Raw genomic sequence first — 19979 nt, forward strand, 5'->3', positions numbered from 1 at the left:
TCCATCTAATGTCACTTAAAGATAACTAAAACTAATATTCAGCACACGTACCCTACCTGACAGTTTCTACAGAAGTCAAGAGCATGGAAAGCAGCTGATTTGTTAACCCTCAAAACATTAAAGGATCCATCTATGTTACACACACACATACATCCCCAGGTGAGCAGAACCCTTAAAAAAACAAACAGGTCTCTTTTCCTTTGTATTTCATCTGAGGTCTAAATGAGGCCAGCACCTCTATTAGTAGCTATTTCTGGTATCAGACTGTTGGCTAATTGTTTGTTGCTGCTGGACCTGAGATTGAGAGCTGAAGAAACTATTTGTGGTGTGTTGTCCTGCTTCACCCTGTTGCCGGCACCCAGTGCCGAGAGGCTGAACAACAGCTTGAGTGGTTCGTTACCCGGTGTGCTGCACCCAATAATCACAACGGGGTGGAGAAGCAGAAAAGTTTATTTGCAGCTGCAAAAAGGTACAGGGAGAATAAAATCTCAAATCCTGCACACAGAGCAGGAAGTTACACAGGCTTTTATACATCCTTTTTCTCAGCATACTTATCCAATAGCAAGCTGCCCCAAGTATCCATATAGCCAGCCAATCCAGTTCCCAGCTAGTTCCCTGATTCTCTGTATTATTTGTTAAACTATACATAAAGCTGCTTTATTCAGCATTGTTCTTCCATATCTCCCCTGTTTGGCCTTGCTTAGTTTCAGGCAATCTGACTCATATTGTTGCAGATTCTTAGCATAACTGCTGTGTGTGCCTCCAGGTGGGGGGGCCAAGGACACTTGGGCCTAGTACGCAGAGCTGCTGCGAGTGCCTCCAGGCAGGAGGGGGGCCAAGGACACCGGGGCCTAGTGCGAGGGGGCTTCATCGACACTCGTGGTCTTCCATCCCCTCGAGTTACCTAGTGGCCATGCCCCAGTGTTCCCAACAACTCCCCCCTTTGAGAACACTCAACACTCTGAGTTTTCTCACTTGGGCTTGCTACATTGGAGATATTAACTGGACAGCAAGTTACATTTCCAAACCCCTTTTTTGTGGTAAGATTATTTGTGTTTCCCTAAAAGGGGAGGAACCATTACACCCACACTGTTGGCCTCCCCTGTTGGTCTTTATCCAATACCCATCAGCCCACTGTGTAATAACACAGGAGCTCTTTTTCACAGGATGCCCATAGTGATCAGATTGGTTTTGGGTAAAACATAACACTCCCTTAGTGAGTACTGCAACTGAATACTCCTGGTCCTGATAGGTGGCTTGCTGTAAAGAGATCTTGTTCCAGAACGGTGAGTCCGTTCTTTCCTGCTCTTTGGTGGTGGCTAATTCTGCTAGGGTCAAGGGCAGCATGTCAAGGGGCATTCCCGTTTTGGGGGATAGTGGAGTTGGAGCACATACCCAGCAATCAGTCTGGTTTGTTAAATTAGCAACATGGTGCGCAAGCAAAACAAAGGAGTTATGCTCCCGATATGCACAGTTTGGAAATACCAATACAGAGAATAACAATGTTACCCAATTAATTATCACCAGAGTCTTTCCAACCCAGGGTCTCCAGTACCTGGGTGGGCCCATTTTAGCATTAAGGTGCCCGCTATTTGTGTCTTTTAAACAGTAGCTTTAGCCCGAGATCGTCACTAGATGAGGAGTCAGCAGGTTGGACGGTCCACTGTCCTGCTGACGAGGGGGCGGTTACTGCCTTTAAACGAGAGTGATGGATCCAGTTCTTGTGTCCCTCGATCTTTGCCGCTGTATGGGAGATCAGCAGGACGGTATAGGGTCCTTTCCACTTTTCCTGGAGAGGCTCGTCTTTCCAGGTGCGAACAAGCACAGAGTCACCGGGCTGTAAGGAGTGAACAGGAGAATCCAAGGGGAGAGGCTGGGAATCCTTGGTATGCCTGTGAAGAGACAAAAGAACAGCAGACAGGGAACACATATACTGTGACAAAAAACCATTACCCAACTCCCATTCCCCTGACAGAACCGGGGTGCCATTCATAGGCCATGCCCTTCCAAACATAATTTCAAAGGGACTGAGCCCTAATCTACCCTTTGGGAGAACGCGGATACGGAGTAGGACAAGGGGCAAAGCATCAAGCCATCGCAGTGAGGCTTCTTGGCACACTTTTGAGAGATGCCGTTTAAGGGTCTGATTGGTACGCTCCACTACACCACTGGCTTGCGGTCTCCAGGGCGTATGGAGTTTCCAGGGGATCTGTAAGGCATGTGAGATGCTTTGAATGATTTTTGATGTGAAGTGTGTCCCATTGTCAGATTCCATCCACAGGGGGAGTCCAAAGCGAGGAACGATTTCCCTAACAAACTTGAGGGCCACTGTTCTGGCAGTGCAGTTGCAGCATGGGAAGGCTTCTGGCCATCCGCTGAACCGATCCACTATAACAAGGAGATATTTGAACCCTTGGGTCCGGGGAAACTCAGTAAAGTCTATTTGCCACACTTGTCCAGGGCCCGGAGTGGGTTCTAGGGCAGCTGGTGGCACAGGATGTCCCGGTCGGGGGTTATTCTTTTGGCAGACTAAGCAGTCCGCTTGTACCTGGGCAGCCAGGGGTCGGAGTCCGGAAGTGATAAAGTATTTTCCCATTAGCTGGATAAGTGCTTCCCTGCCAGCATGAGTGGTTTGATGTAGTTTCTGAAGCACTGGCCGGATTGGGCCCTTTGGTAAGAGGACCTTCCCTTCTGGGGAATGGAGCCATCCCTCCTTTTCCCGGAGACTGAGTTTGTCAGTTAGCTGTCTCTCCTCCGCAGAGTACTGAGGGGTTGGAAGTTTCCCTTACTGATGGGATAAGGGCATGCATATGGGCATTCTCAGTCTGAGGGGATGGCAGAGTGGCAGCATGCTTAGCCTCTCTATCTGCCCGGGCATTACCTCTGGCCACATCTTGATCCTCCCTTTGATGGGCTTTACAATGTACCACCGCCACTTCCGAGGGGAGTTGTACGGCTTCTAGGAGCCGGAGGATTTGGGGCCCGTACTTGACTGGGGAGCCTTGGGCTGTCAGCGTTCCCCTTTGCTTCCATAGGCCAGCATGAGCATGCAGCACACCAAAAGCATACGTTGAATCAGTAAAAATGTTGACCCGCTTTCCTTTTGACAGTTCAAGTGCACGGGTCAGGGCTATTAGTTCGGCAAGCTGGGCAGAGGTCCCAGCAGGCAAACCTTCAGCTTCCACAGTGTCATGGAGGGTCACAACAGCATAACCCGCCCTCCTTTGCCCATCTATTACAGTACTGCTACCATCAGTGTACCACTCATAATCTGCATTTGGGAGGGGTACATCCTTTAAATCATGACGGCTGGAGTACTGGACATCTATGATCTCTAAACAGTCATGTTTCTGTTCCTCTGTTTCTGGCAAGAGAGTGGCTGGGTTAAGGGAGGGGCAAGGCTGTAAGGTGACTTCAGAGTTCTCTAACAGCTTAGCCTGGTACCGAGCAATCCGAGCCTGGGTGAGCCAAAGCCCTCCCCTTTGCATCCAATAAGGCTTGGACCATATGGGGAGTATAGATTTGCATAACCCCTCCCAATGTTAGCTTCTCCTCTTCCTCAAGCACTAGGGCAGTAGCTGCGACCGCCCGTAAACATGCTGGCCAACCCTTTGCAACCTGATCCAATTGCTTAGAAAAATAAGCCACGGGACGTCTCCATGCTCCTAACAGCTGTGTAAGCACTCCTAGGGCCACCCCCCTTCGTTCATGTACATACAACTGAAACGGCTTAGAGAGATCCGGCAGGTCCAGAGCTGGGGCTTCCATTAATTTTCTTTTCAGGATTTTAAATGCCCTATCAGCCTCTGGGGTTCAATAGAAGGGGTCATGATCTGCTCCTTTTACACAGTCGTACAGGGGTTTAGCCCACAGTCCAAACTCTGGGATCCATATCCTGCAAAAGCCTGCCATACCCAGAAATGCCCTGAGCCGCTTACAATTATTTGGAGAGGAACTTGACAGATAGATTTCTTTCTTTTTTTTTCGCTTGAACGCTGACGCTCCCCTTGCCTTAGCTGTAACCTGATCCCTCTCCACCTCAGACAACAGGGTTCTCAGGAGGATATTACAGTCGTCTCAATCGGCTTGTGACTACTGAGGCACCCCTCAAAGACTGAAATAAACCTGTTTGGGTTCGTTGAGAATTCCCCAGCCTGTGTTTTAAAAGCTGCTAAGTCTATTGGATTGAATGGCACATGGGTATACACTTGCATAGTGGTAGCCTGACATCCGTCTGCCCCTGGGCAAGCCACAACAGTCTCGGTAAGCAAAGGATAGAGTACCACCGAGGGGGCAATCTCTGTAACCCGAGGCATCCTACCCTTATACGGTGGGAGTGTGGGGGCCGAAGGGGACACCGGCTCTGCCATTACAGTGGGGGTTGGGGGTCTGGGGACTAACATTAGCTACTACCGAACCAGTCGGAGTCAGATTACAGTGCTGTAAAATATCTGGTCGAGTACATAAAGTCAGAAACAAATGCGCATACATATGTTCATTCCATTTCCTTGTTCTCTGACAGAACAGGAGTAACTGAAGGATCGTGTTGTAATTAATTGACCCTCCTGGTGGCCACCACTCCTGGTCCTCTAGTTCATATTGAGGCCAGTCAACTGTACAGAATCGTTTTAATTGGCTCTTAGTCATCGGATCCGCACCAAATACCTTCCAGTTTGCTAGAATGCACTCTAGGGGCGTACACCGTGCCCTAACCTCTGAGCTCTGTCCCTGTCCCATACCTACAGGGTAACTCTGGGCGTCCCCAGGTTCCAACAGAGCATACAATCCGGATTTTAAAAGGTTCCTACCTTATCCAAGGGACCGGTTCTTCACCGTGGCCTTCAGCTGCTCCTCCCCCATGTCTAAGGGACCGGTTCTTCACCGCCGTCCACAACAGCTTCTCCACTATATGAGTGCGTTGCACCGTTGTGCCCTCTGGGGTCGATCAAATCGCGTCTCCTCCGAGGCCCCCGATGAACTCACCGGTGCGCGCTGGGCGTCGGTTCTCGCCGCAATCCTCGACCTCCAGAAGGGGTCCGGGCAAGGCTAAATTGCAGCCTCGTCGCCCACCCAGGGACGCCAAAAGCTGTTGCCAGCACCCAGTGCCGAGAGGCTGAACAACAGCTTGAGTGGTTCGTTACCCGGTGTGCTGCACCCAATAATCACAACGGGGTGGAGAAGCAGAAAAGTTTATTTGCAGCTGCAAAAAGGTACAGGGAGAATAAAATCTCAAATCCTGCACACAGAGCAGGAAGTTACACAGGCTTTTATACATCCTTTTTCTCAGCATACTTATCCAATAGCAAGCTGCCCCAAGTATCCATATAGCCAGCCAATCCAGTTCCCAGCTAGTTCCCTGATTCTCTGTATTATTTGTTAAACTATACATAAAGCTGCTTTATTCAGCATTGTTCTTCCATATCTCCCCTGTTTGGCCTTGCTTAGTTTCAGGCAATCTGACTCATATTGTTGCAGATTCTTAGCATAACTGCTGTGTGTGCCTCCAGGTGGGGGGGCCAAGGACACTTGGGCCTAGTACGCAGAGCTGCTGCGAGTGCCTCCAGGCAGGAGGGGGGCCAAGGACACCGGGGCCTAGTGCGAGGGGGCTTCATCGACACTCGTGGTCTTCCATCCCCTCGAGTTACCTAGTGGCCATGCCCCAGTGTTCCCAACAACCCTGATGCCACATCAGGAGAGTGAGAAACTTTTCCGTTTTTATATGGTCTTTTATCTGTCTCAAAGGTTACCACGCCAACAGGAAAGAAACCATGACTGAGGGTCAGTCTCATTAGGGTAAAACAAATGCATTTTAGCATGTCTTCAAAAACTGTAAGCACTTTCCTGAATCAAGGCCTAACTTAGTGAATAAACTAAAACATGTGTTGATCTTCCTCTCCTGCTGCCCCCACCCCATCCCCACTCTTGACTTCAGTGGGACTTAAACACATGCTTAAAGTGCTATCCTAACCAAGGATGGATTTAAGTGTTGCTTAAGTACTTTCCTCAATCAAGGCTGCAATTAATTAACTCTAGCAGTGAATTTATCCAAACCTAAGAACAGGGTCCACATTATCCTTTCAGTTACATTTCCATAACTGCTACTGAAGCCCAGCATATAATGACTTCAGTGGGAAGTATGAGCACGTACTAGCTGTTTGATTTGCCTCTCACCCAATCCATGAGTGAGATCCAATTCCACTTGTTATTTCAGCACCCAGAGTAAATTGTTCAAATAGCCTCTGGGTATATTTTCCTTTGCTTTGCACTGACATAGCTAAACTTAGAATCACAGGCATGTCTTTAAAGGAGACTAACTGTGCAGCTTTAGAAAAAACAAACCTGCAAGATCAAATTCATCCCTAGGTTAAGAAGATGCAGTTTCAGAATCAGCAGCAGATTTGCGTCTCTTTTCCACGTTGAGCCAATGAAGTCAATAAGTGACTTTGTCCCTGCACAGAATATAGAATGAAATGCTGGTTCTGGGCCACAGCACAAGAAACTTCAGAGTTAATATTTAATATACTTATTTTAAAATAAGAGTCAGGGCACACTTAGGATAATATACATGCAATTTTAATAAGTCCTGGGGTAGACAGTACATGGAATATAGGTCAATTTGGCAGGAGACTACTTGGTATCACCCTATGAATTCAGTCAGTGGCTGCGTTACCTTAACTGACCTCTGGGCTGCACCGTGAGAGTCCTTTGATGTCTCCCTCCACTTCAGTTTGAGACCTATAATCACCTCTTATCACTAGGTGAATACCAGCAGTGTGCTCTTCCTGTGGATAGAGAAGATGACAGCTGCTTCCTAAGATTCATTTGATATGCGGGTCAGCCATCGAAGAGCATTTGCTTTACTAGTGGGGAGCGAACCTGCCTATAAATGCCAAGAACAATGCACCTGCTTCACTTTGCCTCAGTCTTTAATAAGGCTAATGAGGATCTTAGGGGATAATGGTTGCATGACAAACGGGAATGAGGATATGGAGGTAGATATTACCATATCTGAGGTAGAAGTGAAACTCAAACAGCTTAATGGGACTAAATCGGGGGGCCCAAGAATATTAAATAGTCATCCAAGAATATTAAAGGAATTGGCACATGAAATTGCAAGCCCATTAGCAAGAATTTTTAATAAATCTGTAAACTCAGGGGTTGTACAGTACGATTGGAGAATTGCTAACATAGTTCCTATTTTTAAGAAAGGGAAAAAAAGTAATCCGGGTAACTACAGGCCTGTTAGTTTGATATCTGTAGTATGCAAGGTCTTGGAAAAAATTTTGAAGGAGAAAGTAGTTAAGGATATTGAGGTCAATGGTAAATGGGTCAAAATACAACATGGTTTTACAAAAGGTAGATTGTGCCAAACCAACCAAAAGTAACAGAGTTTTTAGACAAAGGAAACGCAGTGGATCTAATTTACCTAGATTTCAGTAAGGCATTTGATACCGTGCCACAGGGGGAATTATTAGTTAAATTGGAAAAGATGGAGATCAATATGAATATTGAAAGATGGATAAGGAATTGGTTAACAGGGAGACTACAGCAGGTCATACTGAAAGGTGAACTGTCAGGCTGGAGGGAGATTACCTCAGGGAGTTCCTCAGGGATCAATTTTGGGACCAATCTTATTTAATCTTTTTATTACTGACCTTGGCACAAAAAATGGGAGTGTGCTAATAAAGTTTGCGGATGATACTAAGCTGGGAGGTATTGCCAATTTAGAGAGACCGGGGTATCATACAGGAAGATCTGGATGACCTTGTAAACTGGAGTAATAGTAATAAGATGAAATTTAATAGTGAGAAGTGTAAGGTCATGCATTTAGGGATTAATAACAAGAATTTTAGTTAGAAGCTGGGGACGCATCAATTAGAAGTAACGGAGGAGGAGAAGGACCTTGGAGTATTGTTTGATCACAGAATGACTATGACCTGCCAATGTGATATGGCCATGAAAAAAGCTAATGTGGTCTTGGGATGCATCAAGTGAGGTATTTCCAGTAGAGATAAGGAGGTTTTAGTACCGTTATACAAGGCACTGGTGAGACCTCATCTGGAATAATGTGTGCAGTTTTGGTCTCCCATGTTTAAGAAGGATGAATTCAAACTGGAACAGGTACAGAGAAGGGCTACTAGGATGATCCGAGGAATGGAAAACCTGTCTTATGAAAGGAGACTCAAGGAGCTTGGCTTGTTTAGCCTAACCAAAAGAAGGTTGAGGGGAGATATGATTGCTCTCTATAAATAAATCAGAGGGATAAATACCGGAGAGGGAGAGGAATTATTTAAGCTCAGTACCAATGTGGACACAAGAACAAATGGATATAAACTGGCCATAGGGAAATTTAGACTTGAAATTAGACGAATGTTTCTAACCATCAGAGGACTGAAGTTCTGGAATAGCCTTCCAAGGGAAGCAGTGAGGGCAAAAGACCTATCTGGCTTCAAGATTAAACTCGATAGGTTTATGGAGATGGTATGATGGGATAACATGATTTTGGCAATTAATTGATCTTTAAACATTCATGGTAAATAGGCCCAATGGCCTGTGATGGGATGTTAGATGGGGTGGGATCTGAGTTACTACAGAGACTTCTTTCTTGGGTATCTGGCTGGTGAATCTTGCCCATATGCTCAGGGTTCAGTTGATCGCCATATTTGGGGTTGGGAAGGAATTTTCCTCCAGGGCAGATTGGAAGAGGCCCTGGAGGTTTTTCGCCTTCCTCTGTAGCATGGGGCATGGGTCACTTGCTGGGGGATTCTCTGCTCCTTGAAGTCTTTAAACCATGGTTTGAGGACTTCAATAGCTCAGACATAGGTGAGAGGTTTATCGCAGGAGTGGGTGGGTGAGATTCTGTGGCCTGCGTTGTGCAGGAGGTCAGACTAGATGATCAATAATGGTCCCTTCTGACCTTAATATCTATGAAAGGTAGCACAACTATTGATTTCACCGCAGTTACACCACCTTGCAACAGCAGTGAAGCTAGTGCGCTCTTCAAGAAATCTGACCCAATAGGCAAAAGTCTAGAGTGAAGCTCCCAGTCGCAGGTCTCCTGCTTGGTGTTGATTGTCTTCCATGCTCTGGGGATGGCTGAATAGTTCAAGTGCTGTAGAGTGTATATTAAATAGAGTGGTTTCAGAGTAGCAGCCGTGTTAGTCTCTAAGGTGCCACAAGTAGTCCTGTTCTTTTTGCAAATGCAGACTAACCAATTTATTTGAGCATAAGCTTTCGTGAGCTACAGCTCACTTCATCATTTTCCACTCAATGCATCCGATGAAGTGAGCTGTAGCTCACAAAAGCTTAGGCTCAAATAAATTTGTTGGTCTCTAAGATGCCACAAGTCCTCCTTTTCTTTTTCTTAAATAGAGTGGGTTTTTAAATAGTTAGTGAGCCCTCTAGTGGTGCTCATTGTATTCTGTGGTTTCGAAGCCGCCAGACCCAGAGCAGTGGTATATATGTAGCTAGGCCTGACATATTTGTGTCTTTTTAGTCTATGTGGTAATTGGGACCTAACTGTGCCCAAGTAGTTTCTGCATATTGAAAGAGCAAAAGGCACAATAAGCACCAATTTGGAATGTGCCCTTTAAAGAGTGAATTCAATGGTGGGCAACCCAGTTTAGTTGCAAACCAAAATGGGACATTATTCTCTTTTGCCTGGATATATGAAATTCCCATTAATGGTAATGTGCATATGCCCCGAGAGGAGAAACTCTAGGACTAATTATATGGAAGGGGAAGTAAAAAGTATAGCACTGCAAAGATTCATTCATAAATTTTAAGGCCAGAAGAGACCATTACATCATCTTCACTGATTTCCTATATAACACAGGCCATGGAACATCTCCCAGTAATTCCTCTATATAGTCCAAAAACAGAGCCACAAGAAAACACCCACATTAGAATATTGCAAACTTTAGAAGTTGTTCTGAATCTGGAAGTAAAATAAGGTACTGGGCCCTATCCTGCTCCTACTGCTGTCAACGGAAGTCAATTTTGCCATTAACTAAAACAGGGGTGTTTCTACCCATATGAAGAGCAGTGTTTTGTTCAGTACCATGGGCAAAATTAATCTCTTGTGTAACTCCAGTTAATTTAATGGATAATGTTGCACGTGTAGCTTTGTGAAGAGAATACCAATTTCAGCTGTTGAATTTCTTATTTCTTTCCCCCCTACCCTCAGAAAAGACATTTTCTTTAAACAGCAGTGTGATCCTGGACAACAGCATTTAGACATCCTACGTACAAATTCCCTGCTAGTCGACTTCCATAGGACATGGGAAGCCAACTGTAGATTGTTCTTCCCATCTCCAGGACTGTAACATCAAACTGCCCTTTAAATGCGCCTGGCCAACATTCAGAGGAATGCCACACACAGGAGATGATCCAGATTGTCTGCACTGCTTGTGTTAGGCCATTGTGTATGGATTAAAACTCTGGGAAAGAGGCAAAGAAGGTAGAATGGCTGGTTTTCATTTTATTTGTATTACAGTAATACCTGGTGACCCCAATGAATATCAGAGACCCATTGTGCTAGGCACTGTCCAGACACACAGGGCAGGGGCCAGGAACAGTCTCTGGCTGACATCTGAAAATCTGAACAGATAATACGAAGGGTAGGAGAAGAAACAGGTGCAGAGAAGTGAAGTGAAGTGACTTGCCCAAGTCACACAGTGGATTAGGAGGGCTAGGATTAGAACAACAGTCTCCTACCTAGTTCTGTAATTTTTTGCAAAGCCGGGATTTTTTCCTGTAATAAAACAATTGAAATATTTAAATAGTTGTTTGCTTGATCATTAATATTTTAAATGAATCACAAAACCAGCTTGTCTCCTCTCCATAGACACTAAAGATTCCATAGTACTCTGTAAGCGGGTCACCAACTGCACTTAAATGTTCAAACATTGACATATTAATCAGGGCCAAGCCTTGCAGAAGTAGGAGGTTAGGCTCCTAAATCCCAATTTAGTCAACTAAATGAGCAGTCCGCTTTTCAAAAGTGGCAAGAACCCAGCAGGTCCCACTAATCTCAGTGGCTCAGCACTTGGGGGGAAGACAGGCCACTTAAGGTGCCCAAATAGGGATTTAGAAGCCCATCCATACCTCCTATTTTTGAAACACGTGGGTCGCCTGAGGAGGTTGCCCCTCCTTTCCCCATTGTTGTGGAGCATGCCGTATGCCTGTTGTTGCCACCACCCATGTTGCAAAGGTGACAGCATTTCAGTGGTGCTTGGGGATCCTTCAGGGTGAAATTCACTGTGTAAATGTAATAATGTCCTAGCAACTGGAATTGCAGTGTAGGGTCACCCGAATGACATGATCAACTCTGAGAAAGTTACCTTGTCCTGCAGTAGCTAGGATGGTCTTTCTAGCAAAAAGCAGTAATTTTCTCTCTCCTTATGTATTTACATTTGCAGAGGCTAAATATACTTGTGCCAAAGTTAGGCCCTGATGCTTAAATCCATTCCTGTTCAGCAAAGCCCTTAAGCACATGCTTAACCAGGGACATTGAGCCAGACCTTCTCACATTAACAGTGTGGGTCAAGTTTTTCAAAAACAGGAGGTTTAGTTGGACTTTTAAATAGTTCTTCTATTTAGGAGTCTGTCTAGCTTAAATGGGACTTAAGCAAATATGTGAATGCTTTGCTCAACTGGGCCTTAAATGCAAAAAATTTGTGACGTACCGAATCGGAGCTCCAGTCCCGATTGTGGCAGTTTCCTCTCCAACCTGCAGCAATTGAGAGGGAGGGAAATTCTCCCCTATGCAGAGAGCTAGCATAAGGCCCATTCACCACTTAGCTTATGCACCACTGAAGCCTAACTGTGTCCTTTGTGCTGGCCTTCTGCACTGGGGAGAGTTTCACCAGCTAGGCCTTGTATACAACAGTATCACCACCCCCAAATATTCAATGTTAAAAATATTCTCATGATTCAGCCAAAAATCAAGTTATTGGCCTTCTGATTTTTTTTTTTAACCTTTAGGTTGCATTTGGGTCACATTTTCAACCTTTTCTCCCCAACCATGAAGGCTAGATATGTTTTTAATGAAAGCTGAGAATCTCACGCATAACGCCAGGAACCGGGGTGTCAATATAAGTACCAAAGTTTGTAAAACTTGTAGTAAAGTCGCAAGAATTGATAACACTGCTGTACTATGCAGAGCAGCACCCGTTTAAATGAAAGGTGTGATTTTTAACCTGTAAGGGTGATCAGATAAAGCAAGCCTAGTTCAACCTATAATAAAATTGCCTAGGAACTAAACTGCAAAAAAAAAAAAAAAAAAAAGCCCCCACTCCTAAACCAACTTAAAGGGAATTGCACCAGCTACATCAATTTAGTTAAACTGACATAGATCCAAACTAGCACTGGTTTAGTTGAACTAAGAGTATGTCTACACTGCAATCGGGAGCTGTGATTCCAGCATGCGTAGACATGCACAGACAGTGGCCACTCAAGCCTGTGCCCTGTGTTGTGGGCAGGTGGGCTAGCCTCTGCAGCCACTTGTTCTGCCATGGCTTTACTACCTCTATTATTCAAGTTAGCTTGGGTATGTCAATGCCTGCTGCAGTTACACCTCCTGACTGCCACGTAGACATACCCTAAAGCATTAATGTCACTGAGCGGGATTTTCTAAAGCACCTACGGGAATTAGGTGCCGACTGTCAATGGAGTTAGGCACCTGTGAGCTGGGTGAGATTTCAGTGCTTAACCCAAGTGTCTCGTATTTCTCCCATCTGTAAAATAGAAATATTAATACTTAACTACAGTACAGCGCGGGGAGGGGAGGGCATTGGGAGGCTCAGTTAATTAGGATTTGTAAAGCTCTATGAAATCTTCAGATGGATATTCCTTCTAAATATGCCAGAAAGGCACCTAATAGCATTCTATGTGTATGACATAAGTTAATTGACAATAGCAGCTAGCCCCATCAACAACCCACAACAAAACTCTGCCCACAACAGTTAAAAAATTAAGAAACTTAACAAAATAATAAAGGGTAACGTGTTCGCAGTACTAGTGTGTTAAAAGGCTGCATACTCTTCACCACTCTCTACTAAACACAAATCAATAGGCGGGAAGTTATAGTTAGAATTCTCTTCCTGCTCCTCGAGATACCACTTCAGTGACTACTCTCCTTGGAAAAGCAGAAATCTCCCTGGGTTTTATTTCACATGACAAGGTTATAACCAAGAAATGAGCTGAGATTATTAATTCTGTAGTGTGAAAGACATCTGCAACAAGATCACATGCTGTTTTTGTTTTGGCAAACTGTCTGACAATGGTGTTCTCCAGCCATGTCTCAGCAGTAAAGGTCAGGCTGGGTTCTGTACTTCTCTAGAAATGAGTCTGACTGCAGTGGTCAGAAGAGATTCTTTTTCTATATCTAAGAAAAAAAACGATATTTCAGGAAAATTGCATGGCAAATAAATGTGCTGCCAAGAAACATAGGATTGCACAGTCCCTTGCCGAAGGGGAAAGCAGTAAAATATTAATGACCACATTGGTACCAGCTCAAATCAAGAAATTTGGAGGTAAAAGGTTATCCTGCAACTTTGGAATTACTGCATTCAGCCAAAGAATTAAGTCTTTCAAATATGGTGCTTGCAATGGTCTGTTTTTCTACAAATGGAGCAGTGGGGATTAACCTAGTAAGTAAAAAAACAACAAGAATTTCCCATGTGTACTGAATTATTTGTATCTATGTTTTCTTTCCAGTTGGAGTTGTCTAATACAGCAATCCTTCATCAGATTAGGAGAGACCAAGTCACAGAGACATGTCGAGCCAACAGCATGTCTAGCAGGAAACGCCGTGTGCTGACACCCAACGATCTCAAACATTTGGTGGTGGATGAAGATCATGAAATGATCTATTGTTATGTGCCCAAAGTGGCCTGTACAAACTGGAAGAGAATCATGATGGTCTTGACAGGAAGGGGCAAATACAGTGACCCCATGGAAATACCAGCCAATGAAGCCCATATATCCTCAAACCTGAAGACCCTCAACCAGTACAGCATTCCAGAGATCAACCACCGTTTAAAAAGCTACATGAAGTTCCTGTTTGTCCGTGAGCCTTTTGAGAGACTGGTGTCAGCCTACAGGAACAAGTTCACCCAGAAGTACAACACCTCCTTTCACAAGAGATACGGTACCAAAATCGTGAGGCGCCAAAGGAAAAATGCCACCCAGGAGGCTCTGCGTAAAGGTGACGACGTGAAATTCGAGGAGTTTGTGGCATATCTCATTGACCCACATACCCAAAGAGAAGAACCTTTCAATGAGCACTGGCAAACTGTCTACTCCCTCTGTCACCCCTGCCATATCCATTATGACCTCATAGGAAAGTATGAGACACTTGAAGATGATTCCAATTACATCCTTCAACTTGCAGGAGTAGGCAGTTACCTGAAGTTCCCCACCTATGCAAAGTCTACGAGAACTACTGATGAAATGACCACAGAGTTCTTCCAGAACATCAGCTTGGAACACCAAACACAACTGTACGAAGTCTACAAACTTGATTTTTTAATGTTCAATTACTCAGTGCCAAGCTACCTGAAACCGGAATGAGAGGGAGAAGGAGGAAAGAAAGCCTGTTTTATTTAAGATTTTTATTTGTCATAATAAATATGGAGAATTGTTATTTTGTAAATTAATATTTTCTTTTTGAATGATGCTGCGAGCAGCACAGTCGAAATTATTTAAATCATCTGTAAGAAAGGACAGTTCTCTTTGCGGGGTAACAGGATGGTGACGATCTCGCTTTAGAAATGAATATTACTGCTACACTGTTTATAAACGTTAATTGTGTTCTGGTGAATTTCATTTATCTTTGCATTCAACAAATTCTAATTAATGTTATTTATACTTATTTAAAACATGGTCTCTTGGTAGGTTTCACTTTAGCAGCAGAAATACGACAATATTTGGACAAAGGGAATCTGGTTTATGCTTTCCTCAGCTGAATTTATTAGTTTATTGTTACTAGCCAGATGTTTTGGAAACCCTAGTAGAAATAATTTCTTCCAAGGTGATTCTGCACTTAAAGCAAAATTAGAAAGTTATCTTCCCATACCTGAAAGAAAAACATGAAACACGTTTTGTTACACACAATAGTTAAAATCCAGGACTAAAAGAAATTGGATGTATCCCTTGAAGAAAGCAAGCATACATTTTTCTTATCTGGACATGGTAATATCACCAATATTGTTTGTGTCCCAGTGCCTGGCATTTCCAAGCCTGTCAGCCCAATGAATGCTGACAGGGATTTGTCCATATTACATACCAACAAAATATGGGCCAAGAGTTTCAAAACTAACTTGAGATTTTGAATGCCCAACCTGAGCCACCTTAATGGAGGCCTGATTTCAGCGAGTGGGTGCTTAACACTTCCTAAAAAGTCAGGCCCTTTTAAACGATCTCACTTTGGGCACCCAAACTCACTAGGCACTTCAGAGAATCTTGGCAATAATAAGTTTGTATATATTATATAGGCATCCAAAAAGATCACCTTCGTATTGATCTGAGCATACGGGGCAATAAAAGAATTCCTGTTTCCTTAATACATGTTGGTTTCATAGCCTCTCGCCTCCAGGGGTAGCGTTGTTTTCCATTTATTAGTCAATATTAAACACCATTGGTGAGCGTGTTTCTAATTTCCAGCAATTTAATATTGCACCTGAGCTAAGTCTAGTATGAGAACATGACCCTTTGATGTAAGGTGAATGTTTCAGTAGCAGTTGCTCCGTATATAATGTTTGTTGAAATGGCATATTGTGCTAGGAGGAGGAGATTGTTCAAAACATTCTCCAAATAACGAAATAAACAAAGTATGGATAATTTAGTCACTATAAATAAGAAAAAATGGTATTCTAATCTAGTCCTATTTGTTTAATTTTATCTGCGTTGGATGTAAATGGGATCTACAACTAAGATGGCAGTGGGCATGCTGTTTATGAAATATTATGTACTCACTACCGAGCTGTCTTGACCTGGAGAGGCAGCAGAGTGAACTAATTCAATACATTGCTTTACCACTTTCTTCTGGCTCATTTTCCTGTAGCTGAAGATGGAACAGAGGAATTTGTCAGAATCAGGTGTTGATAAAGTACATTTTACTTGTCAAAGTGGCAGCCTAGATTCTATAGCCTTTATGGTAATATTTTACAAAATCAAAGATTGCTATTGATTTTTGCAAACATTCATTGGGCTGGCATTTTGTTTTGCAAAAAAACAAAGTGATGGGTAAAAAACTTTCAGAGGTGCCTATGTGATTTAGGAGCCTACATGTGATGCTTTTTTACTTCGAGTTGTCCATATCCATCTCTCACTATAATCAAATTCCCAACGTTCAAACAGTTGTGAGGAGGGTTAGATAAAACAGCGCTGCTCTTGATCCAATTTATCAGTCTCTGGGTTAGACCCTGGAATTACACAGATTTACAATTGTCAGGCACCAGGACCCACACAGACATTGTTGACTTTTAAAGGTGACTAGGCCTTCGAGGAAATAGGACTTGGTCTTATTTTGCAAAGCTATTGCTGGACAAAAATCTCAGATGAAGACAAAGGACAAAGTAACACAGCTAACAAGAAGCAACTACCATACTTTCACAGCTGAAATTTGGCCTTTAAAAAACCCAGCCCCCCTCGTCAATTCTCAAATGGACATTCTATGTATAAAATCCAGATATTATTTGGGAGAGAGGATAGCAGCAGGGCTAGCTAGTATGCAATTGGCTGTTTGAATTTATGAATTCCTAAGTGGCTTCTGACGGCCTACTCATTTTTTACTTGAAAGCAGTTTTGTCTTGGACAGCGTGTGTGAGGATCTGGTACAAGTGCCTATCACAGTGTGTGCCCTGTCTTTCTTTTATTATGTAGTTCAATGGTTATATATTTGCTTTTTTAAAACCCCATCTACACTTATGGTGGATTTTTTCTACAAGTTATTTATCGGTTGTATCTGCTTGCTCAGAGTTGTGCCTGGCAGGATTAGTATTTTGGTCCAATTTTCTCTATCATCCATTGGGTGTTTTTCCCCCCCTCTACGGGACGTTATTTTAAAATTGTCATGGAAGAGAAAATGCTGGTCAGTACATTTTTAAAAACTAAGGAATGATGCACTTTCCCCCTGTCTTTTTGTTTTTACTCATCCCTTGTCATCACCACAATTTCATCTGTTCTTATATATTCTCATTCATTTGACTGTTTTGTGGACACGTTTTATGTCATGGTTTTTGGTAAAAAGCACTTGGTGAAGGAGTCTGGAAAATGAGGAAATTGCATCCTATTTAAAGAACCAAGATTTTCAACTGCAGCTGGGAATTCAGATGCCTAAATTGAGGCACTTTAAGAAAGCCTGATCTCAGAAGGCAGATGCTCAGCACTTCTGAAAATCCTCATAAAAGGTGTCTCGCATGGGGCACCCAGAATTGCTTTTTGTTCTTGAAAGTCTTGGGCCTAGATTATCACAGGGTGTTGATTTAAATAAGGTAGAACAAGTTTTTAAAAAAACAATTGACAAATAGACTATGGTAACATCCTGCTTCCTAATTTGGACTAAACAAGAGGATCTACTTAAAACTACGGGCTGAATTGATTTTACTGAGCCAAATTTGCTTTTGCCTGAACCCATAGAGATACGGCTCTGAGGATCTTCCTATATAGTCAAAAAGGCACCATCCTTTCACAGTGAAAAGACTGCCAGAAAACAAGATTTCTCTTTTTCTCCCACAATTTCCCAAACCCAAGGTTAAAGATTGAGTCCAGCAGTGGAATTCAGAGCATCCATATGACAGAGCTAGGACTAGGACTAGGCCCCTAGCCCTTGCCTCACAACCATTTATCTTGTCTCAAGAAGCCTTTTAGAGTAATGCTATTAGTTCCTCCATAAGGTACCAGTGAAAGTAGAGTTGTCAACTGTTCTGATCCTTAATTCCACTACCACACCACTCTCAACTAATATTTGTTAAGACCAATGCAAACTTCACAGAACAGAGGTTCCATAAGTGTAGTTTGACTTAAATATTTTGGTGGAGGGGAAGCAGTTTCAGTCAGGCCAACAGGGCCATTGGCAGGGGCGAGAAAATCCATGCCTGCCCAAGGCTTGCACTTTCGGAGGGAGCAGGGCAAAGTGGCCAAAGCTGAAAAATGAGAGTATAAAACTAAGTACACAATGTTGATCCCAAACAGTACATACAAATCCTGAGTCCATGTCTTCATGCTCTAGTAGTTATCAGTGTTGATAGATACAGTGGATCCAAACCTGTAAGCTTGTGGACTCCAAACTATACTTAGTCCACATCATGAAATGTCATCTAGTTAGAGTTCTCAGAAATCTGACTTCCTCCATGCTTCAGCCTCCTAAGAAACTTTTTGAGAGACCTTTTCCGAGACTGTCTAACCAAGTCTTACACACTGCAACAGCAAAGTGCTTTTAGAAGTAAATTGACCCCTGCTGTTTTACTGTAGTCTGCTGCACTTTTCAGGTACAAAAAGGGACTGTCCTTACTATTACTCTTGTTACAGAGAGTGTTATTTTCTTACATGCATGCACAATACATGTATATATAATTTAACATCGATGTGCAGTTTGATTTTTTTTTACCTATTTGTATGCAGTAGAAGGCTTGTTGTAGAAAAGTATCTCCTCATATCTGAATATACTATTAATAAAACAAAAACAAAAAAAGCTAACTTATACATTGCCAACAAAAGTGTGAACTGCTCATGAATCTTTCCCTGAAGAGAAAAAAAGCCATTCAAGCCTGATTATTTTTCTAAGTAACTTCAATTAAATTGAAGAAAGAGTTTCTCTGTGTGTTTTATTTCTGTCTTGCATTCTAATATACAGATTAGGGTGGGGTTTTTAAAGAAGAAAAAAAAAAAAAACCACCCACACACTTTGAGGTAAGCAACAAATTGTATCAGATAGTAATGCCAGACAGGACCATGATGCTCATCTAGTCAGTCAGATCTCTTGCATAACGGACCATAGAATCACACACTAATTCCTGCACCAACCCCATAACTTGTGTTTGGGCTACAGCCAATCTCTTAGAAAGATCTGCAGTCTGGCCTTCAAGATTGCAAGTAGACTTTTGGTCTCCAGCATGGAAAATAGGGCTGCTGTTGGCAAAGGCCTAAATTAGTTTTCACCCCTAAATTAGGGGTAGGAGTAATGTGAAGGTAATTCCCCCAGGGAGGAGAGCCGGACTGCAATGTTTTTGACACTGACAGGTTCTGAAACCAGGGATTGCATTACAAAGGATCCACGCTCGTGGCCCAGTTCTCATTTTCACTAAGGCCCTTTGCGCCATTCTGGCAGTGTAAAGAAAATCAGTAGGAGTTAGATTGGTACCACTACCCTAGGAGTGCTTTACCAGGAAAGTGTACTTTGCCAGTAGCATAGTGAACGAAGCTTTTACCAGCTCCCCCAAGAAAAACAAGTTATACTGCTAAATGCATAGTTTGGCCGATATAACTGCATCTGTACTAGGCTCTTTGGCTGGCACAGCTGGGTTGGTCACAGATCACACCCTAACCGACACAGCTATGCCAGCAAAAGTTTATATTGTTAGACATTAGACATGGCCTTAGTCTAAATCAGAAGAAGGCCCTAGGGATGTAAAGCAGTGGGAAGGGGATAAAAGTCCTGACATTTCAACCAACACACAGGGCTTCTAGCTGAAAGGAAAGGCACACAACAAACCAAACCTACAAAAGGAAAAATTAAACAACAGAAACCCTGAAGACTAATATTTCAGATAACAGTTAGCCAATGCTTTGTTCTTAGGCCCACTTTTGGTCTATATCATCCGTTGCTGAGGGGAGAGATGGTATGCTAAAGACCCTGTGCCAGCAGCCCAAATGTAAAGCCTCCTAAAACTATTCTATTTGAGAGACTGTGCAATGGCATACAATGAAACTACTCATTAGGCATGTCTACACTGCAATTAAAAACCTGGCTCAGG

The 19979-nt window shown here is 43.3% G+C and overlaps 1 protein-coding gene across 6 annotated transcripts in view; it reads left to right on the forward strand.

Annotated features, from left to right (window-relative positions):
* CHST11 (carbohydrate sulfotransferase 11) overlaps positions 1–18820 on the forward strand; it is a 245946-nt gene extending 227126 nt beyond the window's left edge. For all 6 annotated transcript variants that reach the window (XM_048831884.2, XM_048831873.2, XM_075123272.1 and 3 more), the window contains one exon: positions 13720–18820. In XM_048831884.2, the coding sequence (XP_048687841.2) occupies positions 13720–14574 (855 nt within the window). In that variant the 3' untranslated portion in view covers positions 14575–18820. The remainder of the gene's footprint in view (positions 1–13719) is intronic.
* The last annotated feature ends 1159 nt before the right edge of the window (positions 18821–19979 follow it).

This window comes from Caretta caretta, chromosome 1, assembly GCF_965140235.1.
Source record: "Caretta caretta isolate rCarCar2 chromosome 1, rCarCar1.hap1, whole genome shotgun sequence".
NCBI lineage: Eukaryota > Metazoa > Chordata > Testudines > Cheloniidae > Caretta > Caretta caretta.